Source organism: Tyto alba, unplaced genomic scaffold, assembly GCF_018691265.1.
Source record: "Tyto alba isolate M040663 unplaced genomic scaffold, T.alba_DEE_v4.0 Super-Scaffold_46, whole genome shotgun sequence".
NCBI classification, from domain to species: Eukaryota; Metazoa; Chordata; class Aves; order Strigiformes; family Tytonidae; genus Tyto; species Tyto alba.
The window spans coordinates 3390112-3404234 of record NW_024881322.1 but is presented as its reverse complement, the minus strand read 5'-3'; the positions used below and the strand labels follow the sequence as shown (position 1 = coordinate 3404234).

The following is a 14123-nucleotide window of genomic DNA, read 5'->3' as shown; positions in this document are numbered from 1 at the left end:
GGTCATAATTTACAGTATGATTTTGCTTATGGTATTTTGTTGCCTACTTCTACCTTTTGCAATGTTTGTCTTCGGAGCGATAGAAGTATTGTTTTAAGCAAGTCATACCAAGGCTAGTTACTTCTGAGGAAATGGAGTAGGGAAGAAGGGAAGTTGTGAGTCTAACTCTGAAATGCTAAGGTCCTCATTTTTACAATGTCCCCACTGTATGTTCTTACACGTAGTTTGCAAACAGTGAGGAAACAAGACAACTGAATATGTTCTAGAACACACACCCACGCCGAGGAGACTGTTACATCCCGGTCTACATAACCCACAGGCCACAACTATGAATTTACAAGGTCTAGCATCTGGTTTCACTTAAATCCTTGAAGAATCTATAACAACTCTCTCGTGTCTAATATACCATAGAGAACTGAATTATACTGCATTGGAAGTTACGCCTCACTGAAAGATGAGCTGCTACTCCTAAAAACAAAACAACAACAACAAAAAAACCTCACAAAACTTTCGACTGAGACATCTTTCAGTCCAAAACAAGACCAAATCAGAAATCTCAGGGTGCAGGCACTAAGCCAAGTTTGTTTCAGGAAGATGCATAACCAAAACACAAATTAACACACAAGAGCTTAATAGCACTATAGCGATCCTCCAAGAAGCAGACTGGGGAGGGGGAGAATCATGTATCTATCTGGCAAAACCAGCTTTCTGTATCTGTTATGGTTGATCCTGAACACTGCCACTGCCAAAGCCTACACCTGAAGTTACCAAGAGTTCCTGCAAATGCAGTGGGTATACATTTGTGCAAGAGGAGAGAGCCCAAGTTGCTGTGAGCTCAAAGACTGTTTGCATACACAACATGGGGGTCTGCAAGCCCAATGAGCAAGGCTGACTTTGGCCTACAGACAAACCTGTTGTTCCAAAGGTTCAAAACTACTGTCACACCACCACCAAAATGACAGCAACACAATGTTCCTCTTGGCCTGAGGGATTCAGAGCTCTTAAAACCACTTCATGCTTGAGAAAACACATTTCCCCCATCTCAGCGTTAACAGCTTTTTACATTAAAGCACGTGTCCTGTAAGCAAGATGCACAGGGGGTCTTCACATTGCGTATAGTTTGAAGCTACTAAAATACTTTGCACTAACAGATGAGTCTTTAGCTGCTCTGGTATCTGGAAGCTGGTGTTAGCCCTAGTCCTAGTTATTCTAGAACATTAGCAAGGACTGGATTCAGTTATTTTATCACTGGGATAGTGAACCTATGCCCCAGAAAAGAAGTGTTGATGCCAGGCAGTGCTCACAGTATCTGTCAGAACAAATGAGAAAAAAGTGTCTTTTACTTGCACATGACCTGATGCAAACATGCCAAAGGTCACAAATGCGAGGTCAACAGATGACCAAGAAACCAAGGCTGACAAGTCTGCAGGCTTTGCTGACATTGTTTTCTTACACAGTCAATGCTCAGCAACATCCAGTTTCAGTCCTACTCTGCTTACAGTAAGGTCATGAAGACAGCTCCAGAGGCCATTTCTGAGGCAACCATTGCCTCTCCATAGTTATGACAGATCATTAGAGAACTGAGCAGAAATGTTAATTCTCCTGGGATGTCAAGCCTTCCTTGAGGTACTGTCACAGCTTAGCACTGCCTGCTTTCCCTCCTGCTTACCCATGAACTTGGAGAAGCTCACTGCTTCACATCATGGCTGAGAGAGGTCAAATGAAGACTCACCAAATCAAAGACAGTATCAGCAGGACTGTCAGAGAGGTTAAGCATAAACTGCTTGCTTGCTCCTGGCAAACTTGAATGTAAAAAATGGGTTTAATTTCCACTTCATCTTGGGAATGTGTATCAACTTCTACAGTATCTAGACTGATTATCCAACAGTAACTGCAATAAAAAACACTTTGCAAGACCACCTTTGTAAACAGTAATGCTGGGTTACATAACCTGGTAAACGATAAATCATCGTTATACTTCTTACTTCTTTATTAAAGCTAAGCTGGAGCCGTAAGATTTAGAGATGATCCTGAAGCAACCTGAAAGGCAACCACAGCTGCTGCTCCTTCTCCTTCCTCGAGTAACTGTCACATCTGTCTTGGCCCTTGGCTGCTGCCACTTGAGGGTTTTTAACTCTCCAGATCCCTATCAGGCAGCTGGAACATGGCCATTTCGCCACATCCAGAGCCTGGATTCTCACCTCTTCCCTCACGCTCACCCCCGGCACCCTGCACTGGGTAAGTGATTCCAGTACAGTTTACACCCAAGAATGCAGCTACCAATGCTTTTATTGCCTCTCCAGCGTGCTGCTAGGTTCATACACCAGCTCAGTCCTGCCTCACATCTGTGCTGTTTGATTGTAAAACCACACACTGGCACAGGTGCTAAGGACTCTAAGGACACCTCAGAGGTGATAAACTTGGGTCTGTGCTACTCTGCGGTGTCGCATCCATCAGCATCCAGGAGCACACCCATATGTATGCACAGCTGCACATACTACTCTTACAGGGGTGTCACAACAATTAAGCACTTCCTAGGAAGGCCCCTTCATCATCTGACAAGTGGCAGCTGGAACCTGTAGGTGGCCTTGGGTCAGGCTGCTGGTAAAAACAACTGGACACCTTGAAACCGAACTATCCAAATCTGAAGTTTGTCAATTTATGACCTCAATCCTTAGAAAAAGTCAACAAGTAAGTGTGAAATGTGCTTCAGTCCTCAAAAGAAAAAAAAATCCTGATAGAGAAGAACATGTCAAGCACTTTTTGTTCCTACAACCAACAAGACACTGTAGACTGCTGTTCTTCCTCAGTATCACCAGATTTTGTAAAATGACTGCTATTGCCTATTCAGCCAGTCTCCAAGCTGACACAAGATAGACGTTTCACTGCACTTTATTTCTGTATTTCAGTACATCTCCATCAGTCCATTGTCAGAAAAAAAAAAAAAGTAAATGGATATTCAATATGTATATACATATATATATGTATGTATATAAATAGCAATCAAGCACATGTTCTTTCATGATCACCCAGCTGCAATACCTATTATTACAGTCTGAATTCAAATGTACTTCAAAAAACAAATTTCAAACCTAGAGTTATTATTATTGTAAGGGAAAGCTGTGCTCAGAGCACACTCTCTGTTACTGTTCTGTATTTTTTCCGAACCTTTAGGCAACCATCCACATTGAAAATCTTCCCTGCTTAGAAAGGCTTGCAGAAATAAAGAGCAAGGTAAGTACGGACTTTTAACAAGATCCAGTCTATTATGCCAGAAATACCAGAAAAGTCTCCTTTTCCCAAGCTGGTATTTATAGAAAAATGCAGAAGCTGGGGAGAATGTACTATTTCTCACAGTGTACTATTTCTCATCCTTTAAATAGCAATACAGGAGTTGCTTTTAGCATTTCCACATCTACAAAGACAGTCTGGACTGGCATGTGTACCTGCTTACTTCTGTCCTCTAAGCTGTAGTTCACAGGGACGCTGCTGACATTTTGAATTGGCACTGCTATAGAAATAGAATAGAACCTTTCTTTTTAAACCTTTCTCTTCACACAATACTGTCATCTTCTGAAATAGGAATTTCCTCTTTCCAGCAGGTTAAATAATGCTAATTTTTACTATCTTTTCATTAACTAACTTTCCAAATTTAATAAAGTAACTGTCAGCTGACAGAAGCTACACTTCAGGTTTTTCCATAAAAACAATCACATGAAAAGATGCCTATTTTTCACATTTTTTATTACAAATATTATCAGATTAATCATGAAAAAAGCAAAGTGCTTGTTTTTACCCTTAGCAAGCAATTCTCCTAATAATAAGAATGTACAGTTTCTAAGAAAAAGCTCAAGTTTACACTTCATGATTCACATCTGAGCTTTGCATTTTGCTTTGCACAGGCAATAACAACATACCCATCTGTTTAATTCTAGCTTCTTTATTTTCTTTCAGAGGCATACATGTTCCCAGTGCATTAATAAAATTTTGCAATGTTTGAGTTAGAAACAGCTCAAAAAATTATTTACATGCTGTCAGCACAAGATTTAGGATTAAGCTAGAAAGGGTTTTAAATGAAAAATTGCTTTTTAAAAGATGATTTTGATAAAATTTTCTTTGAAATTAAGGAAGAGTTGTACTTCTAAAAAAAACACCTATACCAGCATCACTGATCTATGCTACTTTATAGCAGTTTATACCTTTTAATCAGGCAGGAAATCCATAGTATTTTTAAACAAGTTAATCCATCCTTAATTCACTTTTTGTTTAGAGCTCATACCATACATTTCTTTGGAAGTCTGAACTCAGTTAACAAAACATACTGCGATCAAAACCAAATGACCAGAGCAGACAGAACATATATACAGCTTTTTAGAAACGCAACTAGAGAGTTCAGTCTGCAGGATGCACGACGAAAAATGAAGCAGGAGGGAAGAAGAAAACAAGGCTACAATGAACATACACAAATTCCACCTCAGTATCTTTCCAGGTCAAGAACACACGCCAACTCTCAGAACATGCTGCTCCCTGATTTCCTATCTGGTTCCTTCAGAAATGTAACGTAGCAGTTTTATATATTATATAAAGCACAAGAAACTTAATTCTTTAGATGAAATTACCCTCTTTTTTTCTACAAGGATCACCATTCCATTTATGTACCAACTGCAGCCTGTCAATCTTACCTTCAGGGCACCACAAAGCTCAACTGTATCCGCATCATCTACTACCGTTATTCGGAAGTTTGGAGTCTGCAGGAGTTCTTTGAAGAGAAGGCCATTTTCCAAGATTTTGCTGCCTGTTGAGAGGGAGAAAGGAAGGTTAAAAAATTAATAATTTATTTGGGTGTTATTTAGCCTTCCCTGTGCAAGCCAAAATACTTAGAAGCAGAGATAAGGTTGTTCTGTCTTCTTCCTAAAGAGATTCCTGTTTTAAGTGATCAAGGACACGTCTACATCACACTTAAAAGCTCTGCACTGAGTTACTCTGGACTTCATAATTCACTGTCTGCTCAGCAACAGAGTCTAAATATCAATTCCATTAATTCTCTATACTCTCTCTTTTCTTGATCATTCTCTTTAAAAAGAACAGTTCATAATAAAACAAAGGTGAATTAAAAACATAGCAGGTGGAATTCTACCAATTATTTTAAGGCCTGCATTCCAGAAAAATATCCACTGATAAAGGCATGTCAAGGATATTTTATTAATTGAGCATGCTGTCACTGACAAATGTTTCTAACCACTAAGAGGTAATGCAACCATTCAAAAACAAGTTCAATTCAAAAGCTGATAATGAGAGGTTAAAAAGCTAAAAATGCACAAAACTGTAAAAATTAACAGTGCAAAAATAACGTGAACTCTGTGCTATTCTGTGTGACTACCTGTATGCATATACATACACATATGCCTATCTAGACACTGTGAAATCCGAGACCAGACACATCGTTGTACTGCAAAGGTGTGCAGACATCAACACAGACCTAAAACCACGTCTAGCTTTTGGGGGAATTAATTATTTTGAAAAATTAAAGATATTGATACCTTTAAAAAAAAAAAAAAAAAACAAAAAAACAATCCAAATACACATAAAGGTCTGATCTGTGACCACAACAGTTGAGCTGGAGTACAGAATATATAATCGTTTATCCATATTAAGCCATGCAGACCCAAGAAAAACCTTAAGCACAGTAATAAAATAAAGCAGTTTGTTATGTGGAAGGTGATAAAAAGCACGCATAGTATTTCACCTGCTTCAGTCACAACCTTAGTAAGACTAGCTAAAATTGCACTCCTCCCTCTCCCTCTATTCCTGGTATTGTCCCAGTACTTTTAGAAGTGTAAATATTCTAGGAAATTCAACATTAAAACAAGAAGGACCCAACTATTTCTGGTAACAGCCAGCTAATGTTGAAAATTATAAGACCTAAGCTATTTGATGTGCAACTGTGAGGACAGAAGCATATTCTGAACATTTTCATTACTTGGAACAGTACCTATTGTGGTTTCACAGAATTTCTCTGCTGCCACCTCATTGGCAATGTTAGCTCCCATCAGCACACTGATGTCTATTCCCATCTTCTCTCGAATAATGTCAGAGATCAGTTTGAGTCCCTCCGGGCCTTCATCTATTCCCTGCAGCCAACATTAAATGGAATTACTAAAAAGTCATTAATTAGACACAGTAGAGAAGAAAGCACATCACAGTTAGTCTTGTCCATGGGAGAGAAAGGCAACAAGACCTACTCAGATAGAGACTAAAGATGACAGACTTGCTAGCAGTGAAACTTCCCCTATTGTCTTCTTTTCATAGGAGGTAGCACCTTAACAATTAGGACTAAACTCTAGACGATGGTAACAGTTTTTATGCCATGCTCAGTCAAAGACCTGATTCTAAGGAGTGTTGAATATTCAGTTTTGCTAGTTCAAAATCTCAGCTGCTTATTATTAGTGCACCCATACTAAAACCAGTGAAGCATCACCAACCCATCAGTTGTGAATCAGGCCTGCACTTGGATTTGAAATTGCACCAAAACTCACAAAATTGCATCCCAATAACTTGTTTTATGAAGAGGTATCTGAACTGATATATCAGAGACAGATTCCCTTGTGTATAATATCAACAACAGTTTACTAGCAGAAACTCAGTTTAATAAAATGGAACAGTACTTCACAGATACGTAGGAAGCTGAACAACTGCAAACAATTTAACTTCTAGGGATATTTTTAATCTGTACTTATAACATGCTCTTTACAAAGCAAGAAAGTAGGGGCAGAAATAGGACCTTAGAAAAGATCACCCCAGCAATTAATGCTGCAGTGGAGTTTGGTACCCTGAGCTGTCTGAACTAAGAACTCCAAATGAGATAATTTCTTTTCACAAAACCCTTTTCTCCTAGCCTGCTAAATGCAGATTCCTTTTTAGTTTTTAAAACAAGAGCATGGCAGACAAGCTACTGAAATGGTCTATCTTTCCCACAGTATACCACATTTATACAGTACTATTTTTTAATATTGGGGATTTGATACTTTTGGGGATTAGTAATTTTGAATTGTAACTTAAAGGCTAAAAAGACAAGTATGATCCTCTACTACTTCCATATACACACAGACAGACACACACACACACGTTGCCACTAGTGACATTTCAGGCAGGCAGTAATTTGCATTCCCACAGATTAAAGGTGCTATTCCTTAAATACCATGGTGCAATATAAAGACATGCAGAAATGCCTGTATAAAACCAGCCAATTAAACTAGTGCTTGCATTTCTACATTCTTTTTCAATCTGCATCACTTAGTGCACAGCTCTGCTTGCTCATCTTTAACGAGGCATACAGAAAGCATCTGAAAGCAAGCACATATATACAAGTTGTTTTTTTCCCCTCACAGTGTCAAAAATGTCCCCACAAAGTAACTGTAAGGCCCCTTCTCTAAGCAGGCAATTACTAAACAGAAAAGCATGTACACATTGGGAACAACTCCAAAACTGTGAGTATGTACACAACAATGATTCATCCAAGTGAAAGGAGTTCAGAGAGATGTAGGTGCCAAATTCAGCTCTGCTATGAAACAGATGCAACTTCTGACAAAGTCAAGGAGAACTGCACCTGTTTCTTGTAGAGTTAAATCCAATGCTGAATGGTAGATGACGGGGGAAAAAAAAGCAAACACCCCTCCACCTGTTTCTTGTGGAGTTAAATCCAATGCTGAATGGTAGATGACAGGAGAAAAAACAAACACCCCTCCCTTCCCCCAAAACGAAGGCTCCAACATGGGAATTTCTGCTGGGCAGCAGTGATCCCCAGGAAATGCAAGTCCAATTCTGGGCTCTTATCACTTGTGTCCTAACATGCCTGCCAAAACAATCCCTGGGACCTGTATGTGGGTAGATGAAAATAAGACTGGTGCTGAGGCTGCCTGAAGAGTATTTTGAATGACCTCCACCTACCCTGCTTCCTGTGCTCGCTGCTGTTACAGCACTGTAAGTTGTGTATGGTTCCTGCCCCCACACCCACACAATGATGTTAGGTTTTCAGACACCAGTCATCAGAAAAGCAACACAACTGCAAATGTTTCAGTGGGAACACAGATTAACCAACAGACAAATGTCTTTATTTCCCAAAGACTCAGTTTTATTATGAGATGTTAGGCTCTTCTTGAAGATTAGACTGTCAAGAAAAGAAAAAACAAACAAACAAACAAACAAACAACAAAAAGACAACACCCTCCTATCTTGCCAAGCAATTCAGGAAGCACAGAAACAAGACATTCCACTAATGATATTTTCCAGAGCAGAACTGCACTTCAACTGCCAAAGTTAACAGAAGCCACTTTAATAGCATTAGTGTTGAGCATAATGAGAGCTCTAAAAATATGATTTTGAAGAAAACAGAATGCATAAAGCTGTAAAAGCAGAGGAAAGAATGCATTCCTGCCTCTAATACTTAGCTTCATTGTTGTGTTAAATCCCTGCCCCTTCTTCTTAAATTATACTTTTAATGACGTACAGTTGTGCCTTTTCATAAAAGCTAACATGTACTTTGCATTTTCCTGCAAAAAAATTAAGGGGCATCACACCATCTCTTTCGAAAGACCGCCTACTGATGCAGTGTCCCAGTGGCACAGTGGGAAGCTGCCTGGTAATCAACTCTGCTTTGCATGGCAGGTGCCACTTTTTACTTACACTACACTAAGTACAGGTCTTTTGGTTTTTTGGGAGTTTTTTTGATTGTTTGGGGTTTGGTTTTGTTTTTTTTTTAAAGTATCCTCCGCCCCCTTTTTTTTCCAAACATAGCCATTAATCAACGCTCCATTAAAGCATCAGTAATCAATACCCACAGAAATAATCCCAAGGGAATACAGGCCCATACTCTTGACTTCAGATATGCTGACATAAATCCTCATTTACTCCACCAATTTCATTAGAGTTTTTCCTATCACTAAGGCCACAAGAACATTAAGCAAACTAAAGGAGAACAAAGTTTATCTTCAGTTTACAGAAGAAAGAAGCATAAATGGACAGCTTCAAAGCAATGAATTTAAGAGTTTCTAGAACGGTTGTGTGGTTTTGATGCTATGCATTCAGCTCTTAACGCTGCCTTATTTTATTCTTCTACAATATGAAAAGTTTTACTACAAAATGCAGAAAGTGTATGAAGAAGGAATGCTTCCCAACTGCATCTCAGCAATCTATCAGGTCAACACTGACAAAACAATACAGGTTTGATGGTCTTAGGCAGCCAAACTAAATAAACAAGCTTGCAGCAAGTAATGATAGAGGGGTTTTGTTCCTTTTAAGCATAGATGTATCACTTTCCAGAAATAACAGTAAACAAGGGAATCTGTGCTGAGAAAATGGCCTACTCTCAGCTCAGTACAAAGCAAGAGCAACCCAGAACCTTACAAACCGTTTGGGAATAGCTTATTCTTTGCAGCTAAGCACACAGGAAAAAAATTTAAAAAGCGTCTCATCCACACTTAAAAATTCTCCTGCCACCAAAACTACAAACACTCCAGTGAAACACTTCCTACACCTCTGCCTCCTCCTATTTCCTACGCTTGAACTGCCTTTTTGGGCCATGCTGAACAGACTCTCTTGCTGCCACATATTTGACATGAACAAGAGCACTATCCTCTCAGTCACATGAGATTCTCTCGGCAGTTCTTAAAATGATCAACTCAGTGTGTGGGATGTACGTTAACAATCAAAGCATTATGCTTGTGCTCTGTTCTTCATCTAATGATGCGTTTGGAAACAACAAATAAAAGACTGGAAAGCTTGATGGTGCAAAACATATTCACTCCCTCCTTTTTAAAAGTCTTGTGATTTCCTCTTCCTGCAAGTGCTAGCCTAAAATAAAAAACAGCATAACAGTTTACTAATGACCAAGACAAATTCCAATCTTACTTCTAGAAAGGTTTAATGGAACAACCAAGTGAATAATGCAAACAGACTTCTCATATCAAAATATCAAGTCATCTTGTTTTAGAAGTTTCCATGACACATTCTCAGTTATTAATGCATAGTATTTATTATACCTTTATGAGAGTTATACCAAGCGCTTTCTTGGGTACTCGTCCTGTGATTTCATCGCAGACTCTGTGAATGAACTGATGAGGAATGACAAAAACCAGCAAGTCTGCATCCTGTACAGCTTCATTAAGGCTTGGGACAGCAACCTGTGTAGTTACGAGAGAGAAAGGCCACGTAACTTCTTAAAATTAACACTACACAGAAGTGTTATCTGATAAGTACATTTTACTCTTATACTGAGTGCTACAAACTACTGTGCTTCATCACTGAAAACATGCAGTAACATAAACTACCCAGAAAATAAAAAAAAAAAAAATTCAGCTTTAAAACAAGCTATTTTCTGTCTTGAAAGGGGCATCTTCACAGCCACCAGGTTGGTTAGTGCCACAAAAATTCAAAACGTTCTGTAACATTCAAACAAGTGCTTTGAGTAAGAAAATATAAAAGAAGAAAATGCCTTCTCTTTGACAAAATAATCTAAATTTTTGATAAATTATTGCATGTAGGAAAGTAGTTTCTTTACTTAGTTCCTTATACGCTCAAATTTCTTCTCCAGACCTCTTACACCTGCTAGTTTATACTCCCTTTCTCTGTACTTATAGGCTTTGTTTATCCTTTAAGAACGTGACCTACTTTGAAGTCACTTGCCAAACTCCAGTTTTCCTAACACTTGATGGCCATCTTAAAATAACACTTGGGTTTAAAATACAGCAATAAGCCTGACCCATTGATAAAGCCAACCAACTTGAATGAGCAGGTAGTGGACAGCAGAAAGACCACATGTGCTGAAGGCTAGGGAAGTAGGATTTCGCCATTAAAGAGAAAACTGCAGTGCACAGCACTTCATGTTTTTCCTGCCCAAAACCTCTATTGAATTGTCAGCTGTTGCAGCCTCCTCCTATAATATTATTGGGGCAAGAGTCACCACCTGCCCACCCACCCACCATCATGTTACACCAACACAGAGCAGACGTGGAGTCCCACTGTTCTGCCCCGGCAATGCTGCATCTAACATGCTGATCTGACTGCACATGGCTGAAATGCAACTGAGAACCAGATAAACTGCAAACTGCTTGCAGTTTGCTTGAGAAATCCCCTAGTTCTCATCGTGTAATACTTCCTAAGAGTAGTTCTCATCATGTAATACTTCCTAAGAGTTTCAGAATACTCAAAGTCTCTTCAATTCTCACTAACCAGCCAGCTCCCTTCCAAAATTGAGGCCAATTTTTTTTTTTTTTTTAATGGGATGGTCAGAGCTGTTAGTCTTGCCCTCGTTTTCACATTTGCTTCCCTATGCACAAGCTGAAGTAACATAAAGACAACAGTGAGACCAGGGGGAAAAAACAAAAACAAACAAAAAAACCCCAAAAACGTACAGTACATTGGATTTACCTACCTGCATAATTGCATAATTTTACTTGTTCAAATCTCTGATCTCATCAGTGAAACAGCATACAGTCTGAAATATTATAAACCCTACAGGCGTTAACAAATTTCTGCTTTCATTCATAGCATGAGCAATATTCCCTCTGCTCCATAACTAGAATTTAGCTTCTGAGCCTTACCACATTATCTGGCAGCTTGTATCCGGGGAGATATTTTACATTTTCATGTTCATTATTTATAATATCTGTCAGTTTTCTTCCATTAATATTCTCCTCAAAGACCCACATCTTCACTGTGGAAGCAAATTTCTGCAATTTTTTTACATTACTGCCTATTATTTTGGCAACTGCAGAACCCCTGCAAGAAAGAAAACAGAAATAGTCTAAAAAAAAAAAAAAGTTATTTTGCTCCAGATGAAAGAGATTGTCTTTAAAATAAACAGAAATTCACAGATTATTGCACCAGTTACTATGTAGCATTTCTGATCTAGTAAAACAAGTGGAAAAATACACCAGCCATTCACATCTGGTGCTTTCTCTTAAATGTATCTAGAGGTGGTTGGACTGAAGCATTTACTGAAAATGTCCTTAAATATTTTGTCTGCTTACTGGATATCCAGTGAGAGTTTGGGTTACTGTATTTCCACAAATCAAATGGATTATATCTTCAAAGGAGTGGTAAAAGTAACATACTCAATTTTTAAAAAATTGATAATTTTTTCCCCTTTAAGAATCAGGAAGCTTTCTTTGATAAGATGACTGACCCATCAATTGCTGTACAATACTGATACGCATTTAAAGCCAAGAAGCATTTATATCTTGCACGAGTTATAAGCTTTATGGTTATGCTGCCAACTTCACAGACTTTAACTGTTGCAACGCCATCCTCTGAATTTGCAGGCAGACAACTCCATTAATGTCAACCTCATTTTCTCCCCAAGAACAGCACACAGTGAAACCTGTAGTATGGTGATCAATTTTACTTCTCAAATCTCTAAGTAACAATGAAATTAATCAGAATTATTGAAGCTACATTCAAGAAGAGGAATAAATGCAACCTTCCATTCCTAGCCTGAATGCTATATGGAAGAAAAAGATGCAATTTTATAAAACCCGTTGACCTAACTTCCTTTCCTGGGACAAGAAGACAGCTTCATAACTATTGATAGCCTACTAAGCAGAAAAAAAAAAAAATAGGAAGATGTAATAAAAATACACAGTCACATTATCCGAGGCTTATGTGTGTGTATGTAGAAACTGCATACTTTATTAGGAGGTAAGAACAGTTTAACCTTTCAAATCCAGTTATAATCAAACACTCCCACTCCCCTATATTTATTATGGACATTACTTGTAAGAAACTCATAGCTGGCAACTAAAACAAACCGATTCATTCTGCTCCAAGAGCTTCTAATATGGCACAACTCACTGTTATATTAAAGATGTGTGCTATCACAGGCGTAAGGTCACTTTCTAAGTAGTGGCAGAAAAAATTATAGTATCCTAAGTAGACCTTCTTCAGTCAAACTATAAAACTGTATGCCTTAAAAGACTGGAATTTATTTTTCTAATAGCACTTCACACACTACCAATTCTCCTGGGTTCAGGAGGTGATACAGAAGCCCCAATTGCCAGCCATCCCTTAACAAGTCACGTTCTAGATTTGTGTGCACACAGAGCGGTTTCCGCCGCAATGGGAGACAACTCACCAGCTCAACCCCCAAAGTTCAGATCTACACAAACAGTATGATTCATATTCAACACAACATAGGTATGTGTTCCTCAGAGAGTGCTTGGAGTTCCCTGAGTAAAAGCACATTTACCACTGCAGATATGTATACGAAGTCTGGATCCTGGCAAACCACTGTCTTCAGTTTTGAACTTCACTACACATTCTGTGTGCTTAGCATTGATAGAGAAAGACAGAAATAACTGATTCAGCAACTGTCCGACTGGGATTTTCAAATAGTTTGCCAGCATAGAGTTTGGCAGCATGTGCTACTTGAGTGAGACATTAATTCCATTACTATTTAACACTTAAATGCCTTAGCTATCTTTTTTTTCAGTCTTCAAATGTGGTATTAAAAAAAGTGAAGATTTGCCTAGTTTTAGTTCCTGAATTCAAGAAGATTCTCTGGACGAGCTTCTCCGGTTTCCTCATTTCCTGTTATGTTGCAACAACTGTTGTAGGACTGAATTAAGCAAGGTCAAACAACTGGCACTGAGTCTAAGATTGCTCTATGCAAGGGGAAATACCAGCTCCCCACACCTGTTAATCCAACAAGCAAGCCTATATTCTTATTTTGTATGCCCCTGACACATCACAAGGCAAAGGGACGGGCATTCTTGCCAATTTATTCCTAGCAATAACAGTCGTACTGTATGCTAGGTTACAAGACTTGGTGCCTGCAGCAGTTCAGTTACACAAGAAAAATCACAGTGAAAGATTCTCCCATAAACCTTAACCCTGACATGCTCTGAGGGATGGTTAAAGCTATTCAAGTAATAGCAGGTAGTTGCATGCCAAACAGCAGTTCTCTTCCTTGCAGTATCAAAGGTACACCCCAAAACAATCACATACACTTATTTAACACTTCCGAAGAACTGTGCTCACTGAGCAAGACCACCCAATTTGTCTCTGTTATGGTTGTATCACAGTTGATCCGTCTGCTTTCCCCTCATCACTTTAAAAGTAAAGCACAAACC

At 38.8% G+C, this 14123-nt stretch overlaps 1 protein-coding gene across 2 annotated transcripts in view; it reads right to left on the bottom strand.

The window, feature by feature from the left end:
- GPD1L (glycerol-3-phosphate dehydrogenase 1 like) overlaps positions 1-14123 on the bottom strand; it is a 28161-nt gene that overhangs the window by 10981 nt on the left and 3057 nt on the right. For both annotated transcript variants that reach the window (XM_042806502.1, XM_042806503.1), the window contains exons 2-5: positions 11598-11775; positions 10038-10178; positions 5993-6131; positions 4683-4795 (exon numbers count right to left, since the gene is read on the bottom strand). In XM_042806502.1, coding sequence (XP_042662436.1) covers positions 4683-4795; positions 5993-6131; positions 10038-10178; positions 11598-11775 — 571 coding nt within the window. The remainder of the gene's footprint in view (positions 1-4682; positions 4796-5992; positions 6132-10037; positions 10179-11597; positions 11776-14123) is intronic.